This window comes from Camelus bactrianus, chromosome 16 (assembly GCF_048773025.1).
Source record: "Camelus bactrianus isolate YW-2024 breed Bactrian camel chromosome 16, ASM4877302v1, whole genome shotgun sequence".
In the NCBI taxonomy this organism is placed as follows: domain Eukaryota; kingdom Metazoa; phylum Chordata; class Mammalia; order Artiodactyla; family Camelidae; genus Camelus; species Camelus bactrianus.
The window spans coordinates 1,872,664-1,890,872 of NC_133554.1; the positions used below are offsets into that span (position 1 = coordinate 1,872,664).

Here is an 18,209-nt window from a genome sequence, read left to right on the forward strand (position 1 = left end):
GTTGGGACCATAAAATACTACGCAGCCTTTGAAGTAGTGACCTAGGACTGTGTGTCGTGATGAATACACTGCAGAAACACAGCTGAGAACAAGTTACAGCAGCGTGATCAGCACAGGACACACAGGACACGGGACAAGCACGTGCTCCCATGGGACACACTGCAGACGGGCACAGGGCGCTGCAGAGGCACAGTGCAGGGTAGCATCGTGTGTGTGAAAGGTTTAAAACGTCCAGAACGGTACTGCGCATGATCCCAGACACATCCAGGTGCAAGTGGAAAACCGTTCAAGGAGCAAGCACATGCCAGCTTCAGGGGCACGTGCTGGCCTCTGCGGTGGGAGGGCGGGTCGAGGCTTTAACAAATCCTGTGAAAGTGAAAAGGATTCAGCAGACGTGGCAAAGTTGAACCACTGCTTTGGTGCCTGGTTAATGGTGAAAATTGTACAGGTGACATGAGTGTGCTGTGCACTCTGTGTCTGGTGTGCGCACCTCTCTGTTCTAAGCCTTCCGTGGGCTGGGGTTGCCATCACTTTAACTGTCTCATTAACATGGTCTTCCTCTAGAGGAACACCGTCGCCCCAGGTGCTTGACTGCGGGACGTGTGGGGCTTGCAGGGGTGTCAGGTCTCTGGCTCACCAGCAGGGGGCGCTGCTCCGCAGCGGCTGTGGGCCTGGTGAGCATCGCGGAAGGTGCTGGAGCGATGTGGAAACGTGCGGCTTTCTTTATGCCCTGGGAAGGGGCACAGAATCCTCCCACTTGGCCACCTACATCCATCACGTTCCTCCGCGCAGCGGTAGCCCTGGCTATTTCAGAGGCCAGGACGCAGACCCGGGGCGGGCACGCGCGTGCCAGGAGCCTCCTTTGCTGTTGCCTTGGTGGCCCTGACGCTGACGTGCGGGGGACTCCTTCCCGCCTGGTGACCCGGGGCCCTTGCCTTTATTCTAGGTGGAAAAGGACTACTCTTACCTGAAGGAGATATGCGACCATCAGGCAGAGCAGCTGAGCAGGACCAGCCTCGAGCTGCAAGAGAAAGCGTCGGAGAGCGACGCGGAGATTAAAGGCATGAAGGAGACCATATTCGAGCTGGAAGACCAGGTGGAGCAGCACCGAGCTGTCAAGCTGCACAACAACCAGCTCATCAGTGAGCTGGAAGGCAAGTGGCGTGAAGCCCCGGGCGGGCGGTGGGGGGGGAGCCGCGGCCGTGGGCGACTGGGACGGGAGGTGCTGGGAAAGTTCTCCCTGTTGAGTGTCGATGCTCTCCGGGGGAGGACGGCCGTGAGGGAGGACAGGATAATGGATCCCCTGAAGCTCAGCTGGAAAGCAGGTGACGCTGAAGAGAAGACGGCTGATGGGTGGACAGCCGGCGGCGTGGGAGCACCACGTGTGGCCTCGGGGCAGGCGCTGACAGGTGTTGCCTTTGGGATCTGACGACAGAAAGGCGGCAAGGGGGGGTCGGACTGATTCGAACAGGGTGTGCTCTTGGCCTCGGGAAAAAACAGCTCCGTGAACGCGTCCCACTGACAGTGAGGTATCAGATGATACAGATGTTGCCCCTTCTTTCTCAGGAGGCACCCGCAGACGGCTTATTTGTGAGCTTGCTTGCTTTGAACAGGGAAGGACATTTTTAAAAGAGATTAGTTACACATTGCCTGCTTTGTCCACATAAGCCTTATCAAATGATCGCATCTAATGTGTTTTCCTTTCAGAACAAAAGAATTAGTGTGTAGAGGTTTTAGTGACACCAGCCTTCCGAAAATAGCAGGGCCGGTTGCCTGAAAAGTTCCCCAACGGGTACAGTCCGTTCTGGTAATTCATGGAATCCACGTTGGCAAACTCACCTGCCTGCTGAACCTTACTTGTGACCCTAGCGTCAGTACGCAGGGCACTTCCGCGGTCCCTGGCGCACGTGGGCAGGGCAGTGGGAAATCTGAGTCTCCCAACGTGCACCCCCAGCTCAGGTGGGGCCAGGTGATGCCTGGCTTCCTGTTTCAGCCCAGACTGTCAGCAGGTGATTTAGGGGCACACTGTTTGCATTTTTGTGCTTTTATGTTGGTGATGTCTCTGTTCAAAATGGCCCCTAAGTGTTGTCCTGAAACGCTGCCTGGTGTCCCCAGTGCCAGAGAGCTGCAATGTGCCTCGTGGAGGAAATCCGCACGTCAGGTGACAGGCTTGTCTGTTCAGGCCCAAGGCACAGTGCTGTCTATGGTCATGAAAACTCCCAGACAAAGGGGAGGGCAGCTTCACCCATCTGGCCGTGAGCTGCTCTGGAAAGTGCTGGGCTGCAGAAGATGGGAAAGCAGCAACATTGGTGGATTCATGAGATTTAAAAAAAAAAAAGTAGCACATAACATGGTTGTGAACCAAAACCGGAGGAATTGCGGTCACTCCCGCAGGAAGGTGTGGAGCCCTCAGCCGGGCGGGGCCCTCAGCAGAGGAAGTTACAGAGTGCAGGTGAGGCAGGTGAGGCAGGTGAGGCAGGTGAGGAGGCAGCAGGATCATCTTTCACATCCCCGCCGAGTGTGACACAGTGAAGGGCGCTGCCAGCCAGCGGGTCTCCAGCATCCAAGGACATGGACCAGCGAGCCTGTTTAATGCACAGAGCCTTTCGCTGGAGGAAACCATTGGGACCAGAGGCTGGCGGGGGCATCACACGCCTTTGCCCGGGGAGCAGCGTTCAGTGCTCGCTGATTCCAGGTGCCCAGCACCTTTACAGAACTGCCTCGAACATGAGAACTGGCAGCCGAGGCTGCACCCCGATGAATTGGTCAGCGTCACGGTTCCATCCTGGGAAATGCGGCCGGACCACAGAGCATTCTGTCAGTGCCATCCAGGCTGTTCCCAGCAGTCATGCCTGGGAACACGGCAGAACACCTGGCGCCAGACCAGACAAGTGCGACGTCAAACAGGAGGAGTCTGGCTTTGTTTGTTTCTGTTCTATTGTTGTTGAGAATTTGGTTGCGTTGTCCCCAGATCCCCCCAAAACAGCACGGACTCACCAGGAAAGCAGCACATGATTACCGTACAGGGCGCACGTCAGGGCCACGCCCTCGGCCGCATCAGGACGTATCCCAGGTTGCAGATCATCACGACCACGCGTCTTCTGAGAAGCGTTTAGCTTCTGTCAGGGTGCGAAGGTGTATTAGATGTCTTCACTCGGAGACGCGGGCACGAGCAAGGCCGGCCCGAGACCAGGGCTCCTCGGGAACGGACGGAGAACGGACAGTCAAGGAGCGCTTCTCACCTGCAGCGCCGGCCCCACACGCGGATTCTCTGGCCCCACACGTGACTCTGAACTGGTGGGTAGAGCACGACCACGTGTGGGTTTTTCTGAAGCTTGTCTGGTAATTTTGATTCACGTCCTTGACAGCTGCCGCTCTGGAAGGAGTGGTGAGGACCCAGTGAAGAACTTCAATTAGATGTTATGGACACGATCGGATTTAAATCAGAACAACCTGAACGCAACGTGGAGAGAACTGGCGGCAGAGGGGGGCTGAAGACGTGTTTTTTTTAAAGTTTCTAATTCATTTTTTTTTAAGTTTTTTACTGAAGTATAGTTGATGACAATTTTATATGTTTCAGGTGTACAGCAGAGTGTTTCACGGTTTTTCAGGGCTACCCGCCGCTTATAGTTACTATAAAATGCTGGCCGTGTTCCCTGTGCTGCACGGATGTCCCCGGAGCTCGTGCACTTTACCCACACAGTTTGTGTCTCTTACTCCCCCGCCCCATCCTGCCCCTCCCGGCTGCTCCCCGCTGGCTTGTGCTCTCGTCTGTGAGTCTGCTGCTTTTTGTTATATTCACTGGTTTGCTGTATTTTTTAGATTCCACAGAGAAGTGATGTCATACAGCATTTGCCTTTCTCTGTGTGACTTATTTCACTCAGCATAGTGCCCTCCAAGTTTTTCTTCCTTTTTTTTGAATTGAAGTATAGTCCGTTTACAGTGTGTCGGTTTCTGACATGCAGCGTAACGTTTCAGTCATACGTATACAGACGTGTATTCTTTTCCATGTTCTTTTTCATCATAGGCTACTACAAGATATTGAATATAGTTCCCTGTACTGTACAGAAGAAACTTGTTGTTTATCTATTGTTTATATAGTGGTTCGTATTTGCACATCTCAAACTCCCAAAGATGTTCTTAATGAGGGAGAGGGAGTCACGTCGCTGGTGGAGCTGTTTAAAATGTACCCGTCAGACCCTGCCGCCCCGGGAGATCCTATTTCCATGGGTCAGAGTCTGCGTTTGAACGTCTGCGCTTTTGAAAAGCTTCCCAAGTGATCTGGAGGTTTAACTCCAATTAAGACCCACAACTCTGGAAGTCTGAGATCTGCAGATACTAACTACTACGTGTAAAGTTGACAAACAACGAGCTTGTTCTGTACAGCACAGGGAAGTACAGTCACTATCTGGCAGTAACCCGTAATGGAAAAGAACGTGAAAAGGAATATATGTGTGTATGTGTATGATTGAGACATTATGCTGTGCACCAGAAATGGACGCAACGTTGTAAACTGACCATGCTTCAGTTAAAAAAAAAAAAAGACCTATGACTCAAGAAACGGTCCAGAAGTCAGAACAGTAATAACCAGCTGCATCCTGTGTTAGCAAAGCCCTCCCCCTGGAGCAGGGAAGGAACTGAGGGCGCCTGTGTGAGTGTCAGGAGGCCAGGCACCAGCCTGTGAGTGTGAGCGGGTCTCTAGGTTCCTCCCGTGGTGCTGCGGCCACCCAGCCGTCGTCTGAGGGCCTGACCTAACCAAACACCACGTGTTCCCCAAAGCATCCCGTTTTCTAGCTCGGAGGGCCCTCCCGCCTCCAGCTGCCATGCTCAGGCTGCCCAGCTGGGATGTGCGAGGGGGACCTCAAAGCCTGATGCCGACCCAGGGGCTGCTTTTTGCCCGTGAGCTGAGCTTCTCCCCAGTCTTTTACCTTTTCTGACACCTGTCTGCCCTGTTTGTTCCCAGGCAATGTAATGAAGCTGGAGGAACAGAAGTCAGACCTGGAGAGGCAGCTGAAGGCTCTGACGAAGCAGATAAAGGTGAGACATGGGCACGGCAGGGACGGGACCCTGTGCGTCCTTGTACTGGGGCCGCCCCCATGAACTTAGGTTTGGAAACCTTTGAGAAGTACCCTGATTGCTCTCCCGCCTGCTGTGTAGAGTCTGTTTGCTGTCCTGGGCCCTGGAACCACAAATGGTGCTGGCAGGAGGGAAGTTCAAGTGACCTTCAGTTTTGGTCTGGAGACTGACACGCAGGGTCAGTCCCCCCCACCCCCAGCCTTTCCCCACGGGTCAGGCCACGAGAGCCAGTCCTTCGCGGTGTGCCCCCGGGGACCCGGTGCCCGTCTGACGCAGGCTGGGCCCTGGCTCTTGCAGGAGGAGACGGAGGAGTGGAGGAGGTTCCAGGCGGACCTGCAGACGGCAGTGGTGGTGGCCAACGACATCAAGTGTGAGGCGCAGCAGGAGCTGCGGGCAGTGAAGCGGAGGCTGCTGGAGGAGGAGGAGAAGAACGCCCAGCTGCAGAAGGAGCTGGGGGACAGACGGGGCCCCGGCAGGTGGGTCCTGGCCCCGGGGGGAGGGGGCCTCTCCTGTGACCACATACGGGCCTGGGCGCTGGACACGGCGCTGGAGCGGCTCCGCCCCGAGCCTTCGTCTCTTCCTAGGCTCCCTCTGCCGCTCTGCCTCCTATCTACAGTTATGGTATAACTAACCTCTCAGCCGGGCGTAACTGACCCCACCCCAGGGTATAACCAGCCCCGTCAGCACCGCGTTTATCGGTGCAGAGAAGGTGCGTCCCTCACCTGCACGGACCGCGGCCACGCCCCCAGCGGGGCTTGGGGAGCAGGCTGCTTCTCACAGCGCCGTGGGCTCAGTGCACCTGTGGGTCACCCTCACCCGGTGGGCGACGCTGGACGCCTCCACGGGAGTTGGCCGCCCAATGGTGGACTTACCGGCCTGGCCTGGGACCTGCTCCTTACCAGCAGCCCCCTTGGCTCCCCCGGGGAGCCCTTCAGATAACCCACTTCGTTAAAAAGGGTGAGCGTGGAAAACAGGTCTGGCTGCTCTGCGACCCTCGCTTCTCCCCGGGAGGCAGGGACGTCCTGGGCCGCGTTGCCCCCGCGAGCCTGTCTTAACCATGACATTCCAGAGCAAACTGCTCCCAGGGTGAGCACGAAGCTGGTTACTGTTTAAAATGTAAGTGCTTTACAGACAAGATCATGAACTTCAACTGAGGCAGTGCTTCTTCCCAGGTCAGGAATAGATGCCCTTAACTCTGAGATCCTGGGATAGTAGGGAGTTATTTTGAGTTCTCAGATGTCTCAGTAGGAATGAAACATAGCAGAATTTTAAACTCAGATTTAGTAGGTTCCGGTACAGTTTGCCCTTTCCCCCATTTTCCGGAGGTGGCAGTGGCTGGATCCTGGGCCGCTGGGTCTGATGTACTACCGTGAACTTCACGGCGGTGGAAGGGGTAGATTTCTTCCAGAGTTCTTTTCTGATTCTCTTAACCACACTTGCCAATCCTGCAGCTGTTTGTTTGTGACTTGTCTGTAAAACAGCCTCTAGAGAAGGACCGAGATTATCCGCGTAGCTGGGTTCACGCTTCGCGCCTGCAAGTCTTGAGGTCCTGGTTTTATAGTCACACCTAACCCCTCTGGCCACCAGAGCACGAGAATTTTAAGCTAAGGGAGAAGCAGAGCTGGAAGATGAGATTTCACGGTGCTCCTTGGTGACGTGGCCATGAGGTCGCCTGGTTTGCCTTTGTGTCTGCTTCTGTTTGTCCATCTGTCTTGCTTTTTATATTGTGTGTCTGGAGGAGGAACCATGTCATAACTTGCACTGCTTCACGTGTACCTGTTTTACAGAGAAATGCTAAGAGAGAAGCCCTGAGTTTAGGAGGTGGCCCTCAGCAAGTTACTGTCTGAGATGCTGCGTTTCTTACACAGCTTCTGGGACACAAGCCAGACCGTGCAACCTGGACCCTGACCTCAGAGGGAGGCTGCACGTGTCTTGACCATTTAGGGCCTCGTGCACCACATCTCATGTCTTCAAACTTAGGGGCACTTTTTTTTTTAACCCAGTATGTTTCTCTTTTGATTTGCAAACCTACCTCCCAAGTCCAACAGTTTAATCCTTGGTCGCAAAACATTTCAAAATTCTAGAACTGACGCCAGTTCAGAACACGGCCCGTGAACGAGGCCCTGTGGGCGTCAGTGGTTTTCTGCCTGTCGTTGCCTCGCGCAGGCCTCCAGACAGGTGCCAGTGCGGGCCCTTATCTGGTCTTGGGCCGCTCTGGCTCGCTGCCCCTGCTGAAGAGTTGGCCATTGGGAACTGATGGCTCGGCCACGTCCTGAACCTTCCACGCGAGCAAGGCTCGCGGCGAGCTCGTGCCCTCCAGGGTCCTCGGCCCGCGTAGGTGTTTCCATCTTGGCTGCCTGGGCTCTTGACTGAAACCCGATTTGACTTGGATGGGCGTCTCAAACAAGAACTCAGAGGTCATTCTTGGTTCAGCCACAGCCAGAGAACCTGCAGAAGATGATCTGACGAGGACCTCCGGGCACAACCAAGAGAAGGAGAAAAGTGCTCGATGGCGGCTCCGGACAGGCGGCTCCGCGTTCCCGTGCTCTGGCGTGGACAGAGGCCAGCAGGCGGGCGACGAAGGCAAGGCAGCGCTGACGACCCGGAGCTCAGCAGCTGAAACGAAGTGGACGTTCTGTGAGCTAGTGTTTCAGATAAATCTAAGACTCGGCTCATTCACCGTCTTCAGCCCTGTTACGGCTTCAAAGGTATTTTTATTTTGGAGTCAGAGCATGTGATGTTGAGACACGGGGAAATGAGGCTGTGGTCTCATCGTTGCCACCAACCGCAGACCGAGCTCCTTCCTCTTAAACGAGGAGGTCAGAGCAGGCCGTTCTGTTAAGGCCCCCGCAGCTCTGCTGTTCTCCGACCCTGGTTGGCCAGCCGTCCTTCCTCTAATGGGAGAGTCAGGAACTCACGTGCCTGGTGACTGTACCATCTTTCCAACACCGTCCTTGGAACCACCCCGCCCCACCCCCAGCACTGTGGTGTCTCCGCGCTGTAGCTGGGCCCCGTCTTTCTCGTCCAGAAATCTGAACAAGCCAGTGTGGTGTTCATGGACCTGACAGTGATCTGTTTTGCCAGACGTATAAATTATTGGGTGAAAGGATAATAAATGAATAACCTTTCCAACACCGGCTGCTTCTTGTTTTGAACCATTAAGAGAAACACAGTGAAATTAAAACTTTCATTGTAATTAAAACATCAACTCTTTTTCCTGAAAAGTTGTGTCCTGGGGCCTGGCAGATGCAGAGAACACAAGTCAGCATTAGGCGCAACGTCGCGCCTTGACGGCCACGCGCAGCCCCGTCAGGGAGGAGCCCGCGACTCGGGCCCCCGCGCGGAGAGACCCGTGCGTTTCTCCTCTTAGGCTGCAACAGTCAAGACCGTTGTTTTTAGGGTGACTTGCTCGATCTTTGCCGTCTTTGTCCTGTGGCACCAGTGAGCACCCTTGAGCAACGTCTGAAGGAGCTGCACCCCCTGAATGTCTTGCCTAATGAGCTGTATTCGCTTCCAGACCAGAACGTCCGAGGCTCGCGCTGTGTTTAGCCTGTGCTGCTGGTTGTCACGTTGTCCCCTCTGCGGTGAGCAGCCGGCGGCCCCTCCCGGCCAGGCTCTCAGGAACTGGCTTCTGACTGTGTGTGCACACCGCCCTCTGCCCTCACGTCAGCCGCCTGCCTGTGCGCCCCGCGTCTTGTTCTTCCGGCTGTAACGCTCCGCACCGCTCGCCGGGTGTCTGGCGCTTCACTGCAAGGGAAAGGGGGCAGTTGGGGGCAGAATCTGGGGTCGCTGAGATAAGCTGTTCAGCTCTCTCCTTGCAGATGCCTTGAGACAGCGTCCCTGACCCTGGTGGGGGGCGGCTGGTTCTCAGGGGGGTCCTTGAGCGGCTTCTGAGCACAGCTCACCTGTGCACCTCCCACCGCTGGGGTCCCGGCACTTTACTTGGCCCTCAAGCTCAAGGTGGAAACTGGTTCTCGGGCGATGCAGCAAGCCTCTTCCTCTCCTGCGACCGACTCACGTCTGTGGCGTTAGAGACGTAGTAATTCTGAAGAGTTAGGATCCCTGCCGCCCAGCCCCCATCTTTACAGATTTGCTTTGGAAAGCGAACGTGAGTGTCCCTGAAGCCTTGAGAATCTGTGTACTGTAATAATAAAAGACGTCCTTTTTCTCTTTTCCTTTTTGGCCCTGGAGCGAGGACCGTAGAGGGAAGCACAGGCCACTCCGTCAATTATGGGGCCTGGTTTTGTTGGTTTTGGACGTTTCTGCCGACAGCCCTGCCTGCCGGCGCAGGTCTGGTGGGAGGAGCCTGGGAAGGGCATCTGGAAGCTTGGGCATGTTCTCCGTCTGAAGACCTTTGACTTCTAAAAGCAGTCGGAGCAGTAGAAACTGACGTGTCGGTCCGATTCTGGATGTTAGCTTGTCCCCGCGGACAGCGCCAGCTGTCGCTCCCCGTGTCTGTAGACTGAGGTCTTGTTGCGTGAAGTCACGCCTTTACCAGTCTTTCCCTCCCGTTTCTATCTTCACAGCGCCATGGTCTCTGTCAGCTAGTGGAGCACGTGGTGGAGGAGAGACCGCCCGGCCCCGGCCATGACGGGAAACCACAGCCAGTTCTCTCTGAAGGGGGGACTGTGTAGAGGAGAAACCCCCTCTTTATAAAGAACCAAATGGTCTCCTTATAGCATCCACTGTCTCACACAGAGTCGTTGCGATCAAGTCTCTTTACCTTTTTTTTTTTGCATTTTGGAATCAATTCTGCACAAGCAAAGATGAGCCTTCTCTCTTTTTCTTTTTCTTTTTTTTTTTTTCTTAGAAGATTCAGCAGTCTTTTATTTGGAACATAAAAGGAAGTTATTCTGAAAACAAAGTACAAGTCTGCTGTGAAAACTTATTTTCTGTGCAGCGAGAGAGATCGTTGCACGCCCAGCGAGCCATTCACCTCAACCCGGGCGTGTGCTTTGCGTTTCAGAGTTGACTTTTGTGTTTCCTTTTGAGTATGGTATCTGATCATCCTGGAATTAACACTATTTTTGGCAAAAATAGGAAGCCGTCTGCATGACGTCTCGTTTCAAAGTTAGAAAGTTCTGCTTCCTCCACGTCCCCAGTCTGCATTTCACCTTTCCGAGCTGAGGTCTGACTTCCTTACCTCATCTGAAACAAGCCGCCGCTGGATTTGGGGCTGATTTCCAGAGCTTCTTGGTTCAGCGGTGGACGTTTGGTTGGTCAGAAAGGATGCCGCTGAGTCAGGTGAGCTGACTCAGCGGTGGTGACGGCACTCATTGGAATCTGAAAACTCACGGACAACAGCTCCAGCAAAAGCCTCGTGAATGAAACTCACCCTGGAAACTTAAAGACTTCTTTTTTTTTTAAATCCAGAAGCATATAATTCAAAGGGATCCAAGATTCTAAGTGCGATTTTAAACTCTTGGAAGTACACGTGTTTGAGAAGAGATCCGGGTCCAGTTCAGCAGGACGTCCTGCAGCTCTCAGGAGGGGAAGAGTCCAGATGGTCAGTGACGTTATCCAGCGGATGAGACGAGAGTTGCTGTCTGATCCCAGGAGAATTAGGGACAGGAATGCTCTTTCCCTCAGGAGGGCGCTTGGGGTGTTCAACCCGAGAGCACGGAGTTACTAGGAATATTAAGTCTGGTGATAGAAAGGAGAGGTTGGTGTCCTCTGCAAAAATAGCTTCTCTGGAACTGGCCTGGTGGGATAAGAGTCTGCATCCTGGGACAGCTTCACCTTCGACCAAGCATTCTTAGGACAGTGTAGAATTCACTTGCCGGGTGTTTTCAAATATAAACAAGAAGAAAAAGACAATTTCAACTTCCAGCGCACAGCTGTATTTGTACCGTGAATTTTGATCTGTCTTCCCCTGGGAAGTGTTGAGTATTTTTATATGTAAGTGTTCATGAAGTGCTAAATAAATATTGTTATTTAGAAGAGTCTGTTGCCTGGTTTTTCATCACTGGCCGTGTTTCTGCAGGGCCTTCCTGCCCCTTTGTTCTCAGTTTTCCACTTTCAGAACTTGAAAGCCATAACAGATAACTGGGACCGAGGCAGAAGTAAGCTGGATTTTCAATACAAGTCGTAGGTAGGTTTTTAAACACAAAGGCTGTTTTTCAAATGACTTCACTGTTAGAGCAAGAGGCCAAACTAATTTTGCATACATTAATGTTAATGCAAAGCTCTGGGGTATCAGAAAGTATAGCACATGGAATTTGAAGTCTAGATGTCTGGTTGACATTTAAAGGCAAATAGTAGATTGTTTGCTGACCTAATGTATTGGATTTCTTCTTAATTATGAAGCAATATTTACAGTAGTCAATATCTATGCATTTAACTCATGTCCATAGCTGCATGGTATCCTGGAAGGCGGATGTGCCCTGGGATGTTCAAATGTTGTCATACTGGTGAACATCAAGGTTGTATATTCTAGCATTTTTTTCTTTCCAAATAATGCTGTAATAACAACCTTTATTCATGTAGCCTTACAGGCTTGGTTCGTATTTTTGTGGGCTGGGTTCCTAAAAGTGTGACTGCTGCCTTAGAGAACGTGCACTTTTTAAATTTTAATAGATATTATCAGGTTACGTACCTGGGACGTGTGACGTTTTACTCCCGGGGAGGGTGCTTCCCTGAAACGAGGGTTGGCAAAGAAAACCCGCTGTCTTATTAGTACTTTTTGTTTGTTTGCTTTTGTTTTTTATTTTATTATTATTTTTTAATAGAAGTACCGTCAGTTACAATGTGTCAATCTCTGGTGTACAGCACAATGTCCCAGTCATGCATATACATACATATATTCATGTTCATTAAAGCTTATTAGAAGATATTGAACATAGTTCCCTGTGCTATATAGCAGAAACTTTTTTAAAACCTATTTTTATATATAGTGGCTGACATTTACAAATCTCAAACTCCCAAATTTATCCCTTCCCACCCCCTTTCCCCGGTAACTATGTCTGCAAGTCTGTTTCTGTTTTGTAGGTGAGTTCATAGTGTCCTTTTTTTTTTTTTAGATTCCACGTATGAATGATACCACGTGTTATTTTTCTTTCTCTTTCTGGTTTACTTCACTTAGAATGACAATCTCTAGTTCCATCCATGTTGCTGCAAATGGCATTGTTTCATTCTTTTTTATGGCTGTGTAATATTCCCTTGTATATATGTACCACAGCTTCATTTCCTGGTCATCTGTTGATGGACATTTAGGTTGCTTCCGTGTCTTTAATTTGAGTGTACTATTATGCATTAACCATTTTCACCTTCTCTTTTGAGAATTGCTAGTTTAGCCCTTTTGTTTATTTCTCCACTGAGCTTTTCTGCGTTTTTCTCTTATCAGCTTATGAATCAGTATTTTATCTGGGATATGTGTTTATCCCGGTGCATTGTGGGTCTTTTGGCTTTATCATCTTTCATCATGGGAAACTTTATATTGTTATGTGATGTAATCTGTTAGTATTTTCCTTCACCGCTCCTGGGTTTTTCGTTTTTGTGTAAGATTTTTCTCTACCCTGATCTTGTACAAATAGGCGGTTACGTTTTCCTCATAACACATATTTTCATGGGATTATTAGATTGCTGATTTCATTTTTTTTTTTAACTCAGACTTTCATTTTATTTAAAAAAGTTTTCTTTGAAGGGATAAATTAGGAGTTTGAGATTTGCATAGCCTTTTGTTTTAAATTGTCATCTTTCATATATTTTCTTGAATTCTCTTGAATTCTCAAGGTGGATGCTTTTCAGCGTCTCACTCTGTTTCCTGTCGTGTGTTTACAGATGTCTGTCCTGCTGGGAGGGCAGGGAGTCTCTTCCTTTAATGCCTCGAAATCTGTCCACAGGTCACGGCCTGTTTTCACCCATCACTTACTCTTGCTTGAACGGCTGAAAGTGTATCAGGGCCTGTCCTTTGCCCAAGATCAGTGTCTATAGATTCTGCCTAGATCTGTGCTCAGTTGGCCCCATAACTCTTAAAATCTCCTCGTGTCTTAAATGAGAAGGAAGGCTCTTTAAGGAAAATGCGTATTGTGTATCAGAGACACGGAGGTTCGGAGGAGAGTGAGTGCAGAGGAAGACGTGGCAGCGGGGGAATTCGTCCACGTCTGCTTTCTTCTCTGTTTGGTGGCACTGGTGTGCAGGAGGGGAGCCGGCTTTCTGGGCCTGTTTGGCTTGGCCCGCTGTCCATTTTAGGCGTGTCCTGTGGCCTTTCCCGATCTGCCACTTTCTGCTGCTGCCCTTTGTCCCTGGGAGAAAGCACCCCACCTCCTGGGGCAGTCAGAGATCTTCTGCAGGAGCAGCACCCGGCCCCCTAGGATGGAGGTGTGCGGGGGGTCCCCTGCACCCACCTCCCCTTTGCGAGGGAATTGGGGGAAACCTATATTATGTTTCTCTTCATTTCCCTCCACTGATTGTCTGTGTAGCAGAAATTCTTCAATGTCCAGGACACATGACATCTGTCTGTAGGATTTTTATGATGTGTTTCTGTGGGTCTTAACTGTTGGAATTTGGAAGTTCAGATGCTTGGGTTCAAATGGCCATTTTACCCTGTTCATTACCTTTTTTAATATATTTTTATTGAAGTACAGTCAGTTTATACCCTGTCTGTTATTTATGGTTGTAGAAATGCTTATATTGAAATTCAGAAGTGGGATTCAGAAGACGCTGTTTGGCACCCAAGACGGAAAGAACATTTACTAATTTCTGTCTCACTGTGGAGCTACAGACGTCTTCTAGATTTGTTTTGTGCATAATCATAGAAACATTTTGAGAAAACTGCCTTCTGGGTAAGGATATAGACGAGCAGAGGCCCCGAGGCAGGACTTGGGAGGAGGAGGACTTCAGGTGGCCAGGTAGGTGGAGGGGGGCATCGCATGTAGTCCTGCGTGGCCCTGGACCGGCCTGAGCTGGGCTCCGCTCAGTTGTTCAGGAAAGAGCCGTTGTGAACACGTGATCAGGTCGACGTGACTGGTCTTTACACGTATTAATCTGCCAGGTGTGAAGCCAGCAGTGGGATAATGTGACATTTCCCAAACGTAGCTTCCCTTTGAACACTTTAGAAACAGTTGTGTGCAAGAGTGCACACGCCCTTGGGTCCGCGCAGGCAGCAGCGCCAAGCCGGGCGCTGTGTGAGGAGGTGGGAGCCGTACAGGACCGGCGTTTGCAGATTCTGTTCCCCACGGAACAAGGAAGGCTGTGCGTTAGACAGATCAGAGAGCACGGAGGAGCCAGAGGTGAGGACGGACACGGGCGCTCGCAAGCTCAGGCGACGGTCACAGGTGCCCCCAGGCCTGTGGGCCGCGCCTCCCGCCCCGTGTCCTGTCTCGGTGACCTCGCCTGCAACGATCTGCCCCTCTCAGGTCGGGGCGCCACTTCCCAAGAGCACGTTATCACATAATCATAAGAACTGGGCAGGGGAGATACACGCTGGTGGTATTTTTCCTGAATACATGGCAGACAGATTTGGACAAGTCTCAGCAGTGTTGTTACTGTTGTTGAGCCTCGTGTGCCTCTCACAGGACACCCACGCTTTACAGAAAACCCGAGAAAGGTGTGCAAACAGCTGGGCTCACCCCAGACTCACCACGTACAAGCCTGTGATCTTCATCTAAAACAAGAGATTGCGACTTACGGAATTTGGGTGGAAAATTAAATTAGATGAGGAGTATATCCTGCACTTTTTTTTGTGGAAAATATTCATTATTTTCCCAGTTTTACATGCTGGGAGCAGACGGGAGACACCTCATTTTCGTGGTTGATTTAGCGTGGTCGCTGGACAGGGCAGAACTGTTGGAGCTGCGCCTGAGAGACAGCAAACGGTGTGCAGCTCAGGAAAGGCAGGTGCCCAAGGCTCACTGAGAGATGGCACTTGGGTGCAGTTGTGCTTACAGAACCGTGCAAGTCGTACTTTTGGGTGATTCGAGGAATTTTCAAGGCTCCTTTGGCGACGTGAGGGATTTATATTTTACAGATTGACCAAGGGGCGTCACCTCTGTCTTAGGAGGCAGAAGGTAACCCTGACCGAGTGTTTACCCCAGAGCGGTCCCTTGCAGGGGTTTCTTTCTTTAGTGAATTTGCTGCAGTGCACCTGGCTACATGCTGAAGTGTTTCTTCGTGTCCTCTGTGGAATACAGAGTTCTTACGCTTCCTGGGAACAGAGGAAACGGGGTCGTTGCTGGTTGATCACAGTCTGAAGATAGGCTCGGGGGCCTGTTTGTGATTAAAGTTCTGATAAAACCAGTAGCGTTCTTCTCAACTGTTTTCTACTGTTCTTCAGTTCAGGCTTTGTTTTGTGACTCCCTGCACACACACATCGCTGTTACACGGCCTGGGGGCGGGGGGTGGAGTTCAGTACTGTAGCTTCTCTGATCTACCCGGACAGCTTGCAGAGTTGACTCCCGCGGTCTCGCCAAGCCAGCCTGAGGTCAGGGAGGCCCCTGTGGTATCGAAGGCGGGGGGCTGGGAGTCCTTGCAGCCTTGCTGTTTTCTTGTGGGGTCAGAATGAGCCCTGTTCATCATTCAATACTGTGAGTCACAGGGAGAAACTTAGGTAATTGAAGGGGACACCTCAGAGGAGGTGGGGTTCTTTGTTTTGTTCGTATTCTGTCGTCCAGGAGTGAAGTGAAAATGAATTTTTACAGACGATCTTCCTTTGAGGGGTACCCCAAGTTCCCTCGGGCTCCGAGGTGTCAGGTCACGTTCAGGAGCGGTGAGAAGGCATCCGTCCGCTTTGTGTGTTTCTGACCTTCCTGAGAATGGCTGGGGCAGGAATGAGATTTTTTTTCCTGCTCGTCCCTAACCTGATCTCGCTGTCTTCCTGCAGAGTCACCATCTAATTTTAAACTGGGTGACACAACGGAGAAAATACCAAAATCCAACTCCATTCAGTTAAAAAAAAAAGTCCAATTTCTGAAAAACCTGAAGTTTCCTTCCAAAGAAGTCATCAGTTTACAGATTTTTTTTTTCACTCTCAAGAAGGGGCTTTGGAGACAAGAGCTTAGAACAGTGTGATTGAAGTGTTTTCTGTTTCGCTTACAGTTATTCGATTCGCACTGATTGCAGAGCAACCGAAGAAAGCTTTGAGAATTAAGAGCAAGTAAATTCCTTCACGGAAGCTTATAAGTAGCTAGGCTCATTTCAAAAAGATCAGTAAATAAATATTTTAAACTTCCACTGACCTTATTAAAATATACTGCCAGAAGGATTCTGTTTGAGCCATTCTCATAAATTAGTCATCTTCTTGCAAAACAGCTGTGGCAATTTGATACAACAGAAAGAGCAGTGATGTAGAAGTCAGAAGATTGGGAGACCTTGTCTTGGTTCATTCACAGGGAGATTAAATGACAGGCCAGAGTCCCCCGGAGGGGGAAGCCGTGCGGGAGAGAACTGAATCAGGCTATCTGTCTTTAAAAGGCTCTTCTCCAAGTCTCTGCTCCAGTTTACAAGCCACAGGGAGACCTCTCCAGGAAGGAGACGGCGAGAGCAGGCACTTCACCTCGGCAGAGCTGCAGCCGTATGCTGGAACGCTGTTAGCCATTCTCACTCGGGGGGGGGGGGGGGGGGGGGCAGGCGTGTCTGAGGCAGCGTTCTGTCGTGCCTGAGAGGTCGCAGCCCTGTGGGCTTGAGCAGGAAGGTGCTAAGTGCTTGCAGGATTGTTGGGAGCCTGAGCTTGCAGGAACAGCTCTCCAAGTCACAACACGTAGAACTGGGCTGCCAGGGGAGCTGCTGCCTCTGCTGTGAACAGGCACCTTCAGCCAGAAAGCTGCCACCACAGTTACCAGCAGCAGAAGCTTCTTGCCTCTGCTCCGTCTGTCTCAGTGCAGTGAGCGCCCTGTGCCCTGCCTCCCATCCCTGACTCAGGTCCCAGTCTTGGCCCGTCTTCCTGGTGGGTGGAGCCTAAATCCCATCTGAAATCGTAGCTGCAGGGCATTCCTCACAGGCCATCTTTCCAACCTCTGTGCACCAGGTTGGGGTTGGAATTCACATTGACACGCCAGCCCATTTTATCCACCACGGACAGTGAGCTATTTTATGATAAATAACATTGGTGTGTATCTTTTACAGTTTGCAGAGTAGACTTGCATCCTTTTTATTTAGAGCTCATATCATAAAAAATATCTCTGGCCATTCCGAAGAAAACATCTCTGATGAAAACTGAGACTGGGACCTGTGTTATTTCCTTACGTTATTTCTCTTTTCTTCCTTTAATTGAAGTACAGTCGTTTACACTATGTCAGTTTCTGGTGTCCAGCGTCACGTCCCAGGCATGCAGATAGGTGCATATATTCATTTTCACACTCTTTTTCATTAAAGGTTATAACAAGATGTTGAATATGGTTCCCTGTGCTGTACAGAAGGAATTTGTTTTTTACCTGTTTTTATGTACAGTAGTTAATATTTGCAAATCTCGGACTCCCAGACTTACCCCTTCCCACCCCCTCGCTGTTTCCTAAATATGCAACGCGGTAGGAAAAACAGGATTTTCAATCAGGGATTCTCCTCCCAGATCTGTTTATCTCCTTCACGTTGGCTCTGTTCCTGTCTGTGTCCTTCCCCCCCCCCCACCCCGGCCCCCGGGGATGTCCTCCGCCTTTTCAGTTTCATTTGCTCTTTGCGTGCAGACCTGTGAAGGACGAGTCGGAGACCGCCGAGGTGGATGCCCCCGGCCGGTGGCATGGCGTCTACGTGAACAGAACCCCTCCGACGTCTTCGGAGTCCGCAACCACTGTTAAGTCCCTCATCAAGTCATTCGACTTGGGACGCCCAGGTATTTAGTCGTTTTGTTTCATAAGCCAAAACTCAAACTCAGACGGTGGCCCCACGTAACCAGCCTGTCCCACTCCACACTGGCCTCACGTGGACGCAGCCCCAGGGCCCTTTCTGGGTCATCCATGTGCAGACTCTGTGTGCAGGCCGCAGGCCGCAGCCCGGCTGGGGCTCCAGGGTGTCTCCCCTCCTCCCTGCCTCTCCTCACCTCCAGTTCCTGCCTCACCACCTTCCCTTTCTGCCCCTGCGTCCACTAAACCCAGCTCACTGCTGTCTCAGGAGAATTAGCAGGGTGGCCAGAGGCTGCCTCTCCTGGGAGGTGAGGCGTCTTGTTGGCGCCTGGCCCTCCTTATCCAGAACTCACTGTCACT

General features: G+C 51.3%; 1 protein-coding gene across 14 annotated transcripts in view; it reads left to right on the forward strand.

Annotated features, from left to right (window-relative positions):
* The window catches only part of SPECC1 (sperm antigen with calponin homology and coiled-coil domains 1), a 188,651-nt gene that overhangs the window by 126,769 nt on the left and 43,673 nt on the right, over positions 1-18,209 (forward strand). For 11 of the 14 annotated variants that reach the window (XM_074342066.1, XM_074342064.1, XM_074342059.1 and 8 more), the window contains 4 exons: positions 947-1,154; positions 4,964-5,037; positions 5,374-5,552; positions 17,694-17,839. In XM_074342066.1, coding sequence (XP_074198167.1) covers positions 947-1,154; positions 4,964-5,037; positions 5,374-5,552; positions 17,694-17,839 — 607 coding nt within the window. The other 3 variants (XR_012499346.1, XM_074342071.1, XM_074342070.1) reach the window with 3 other exon arrangements.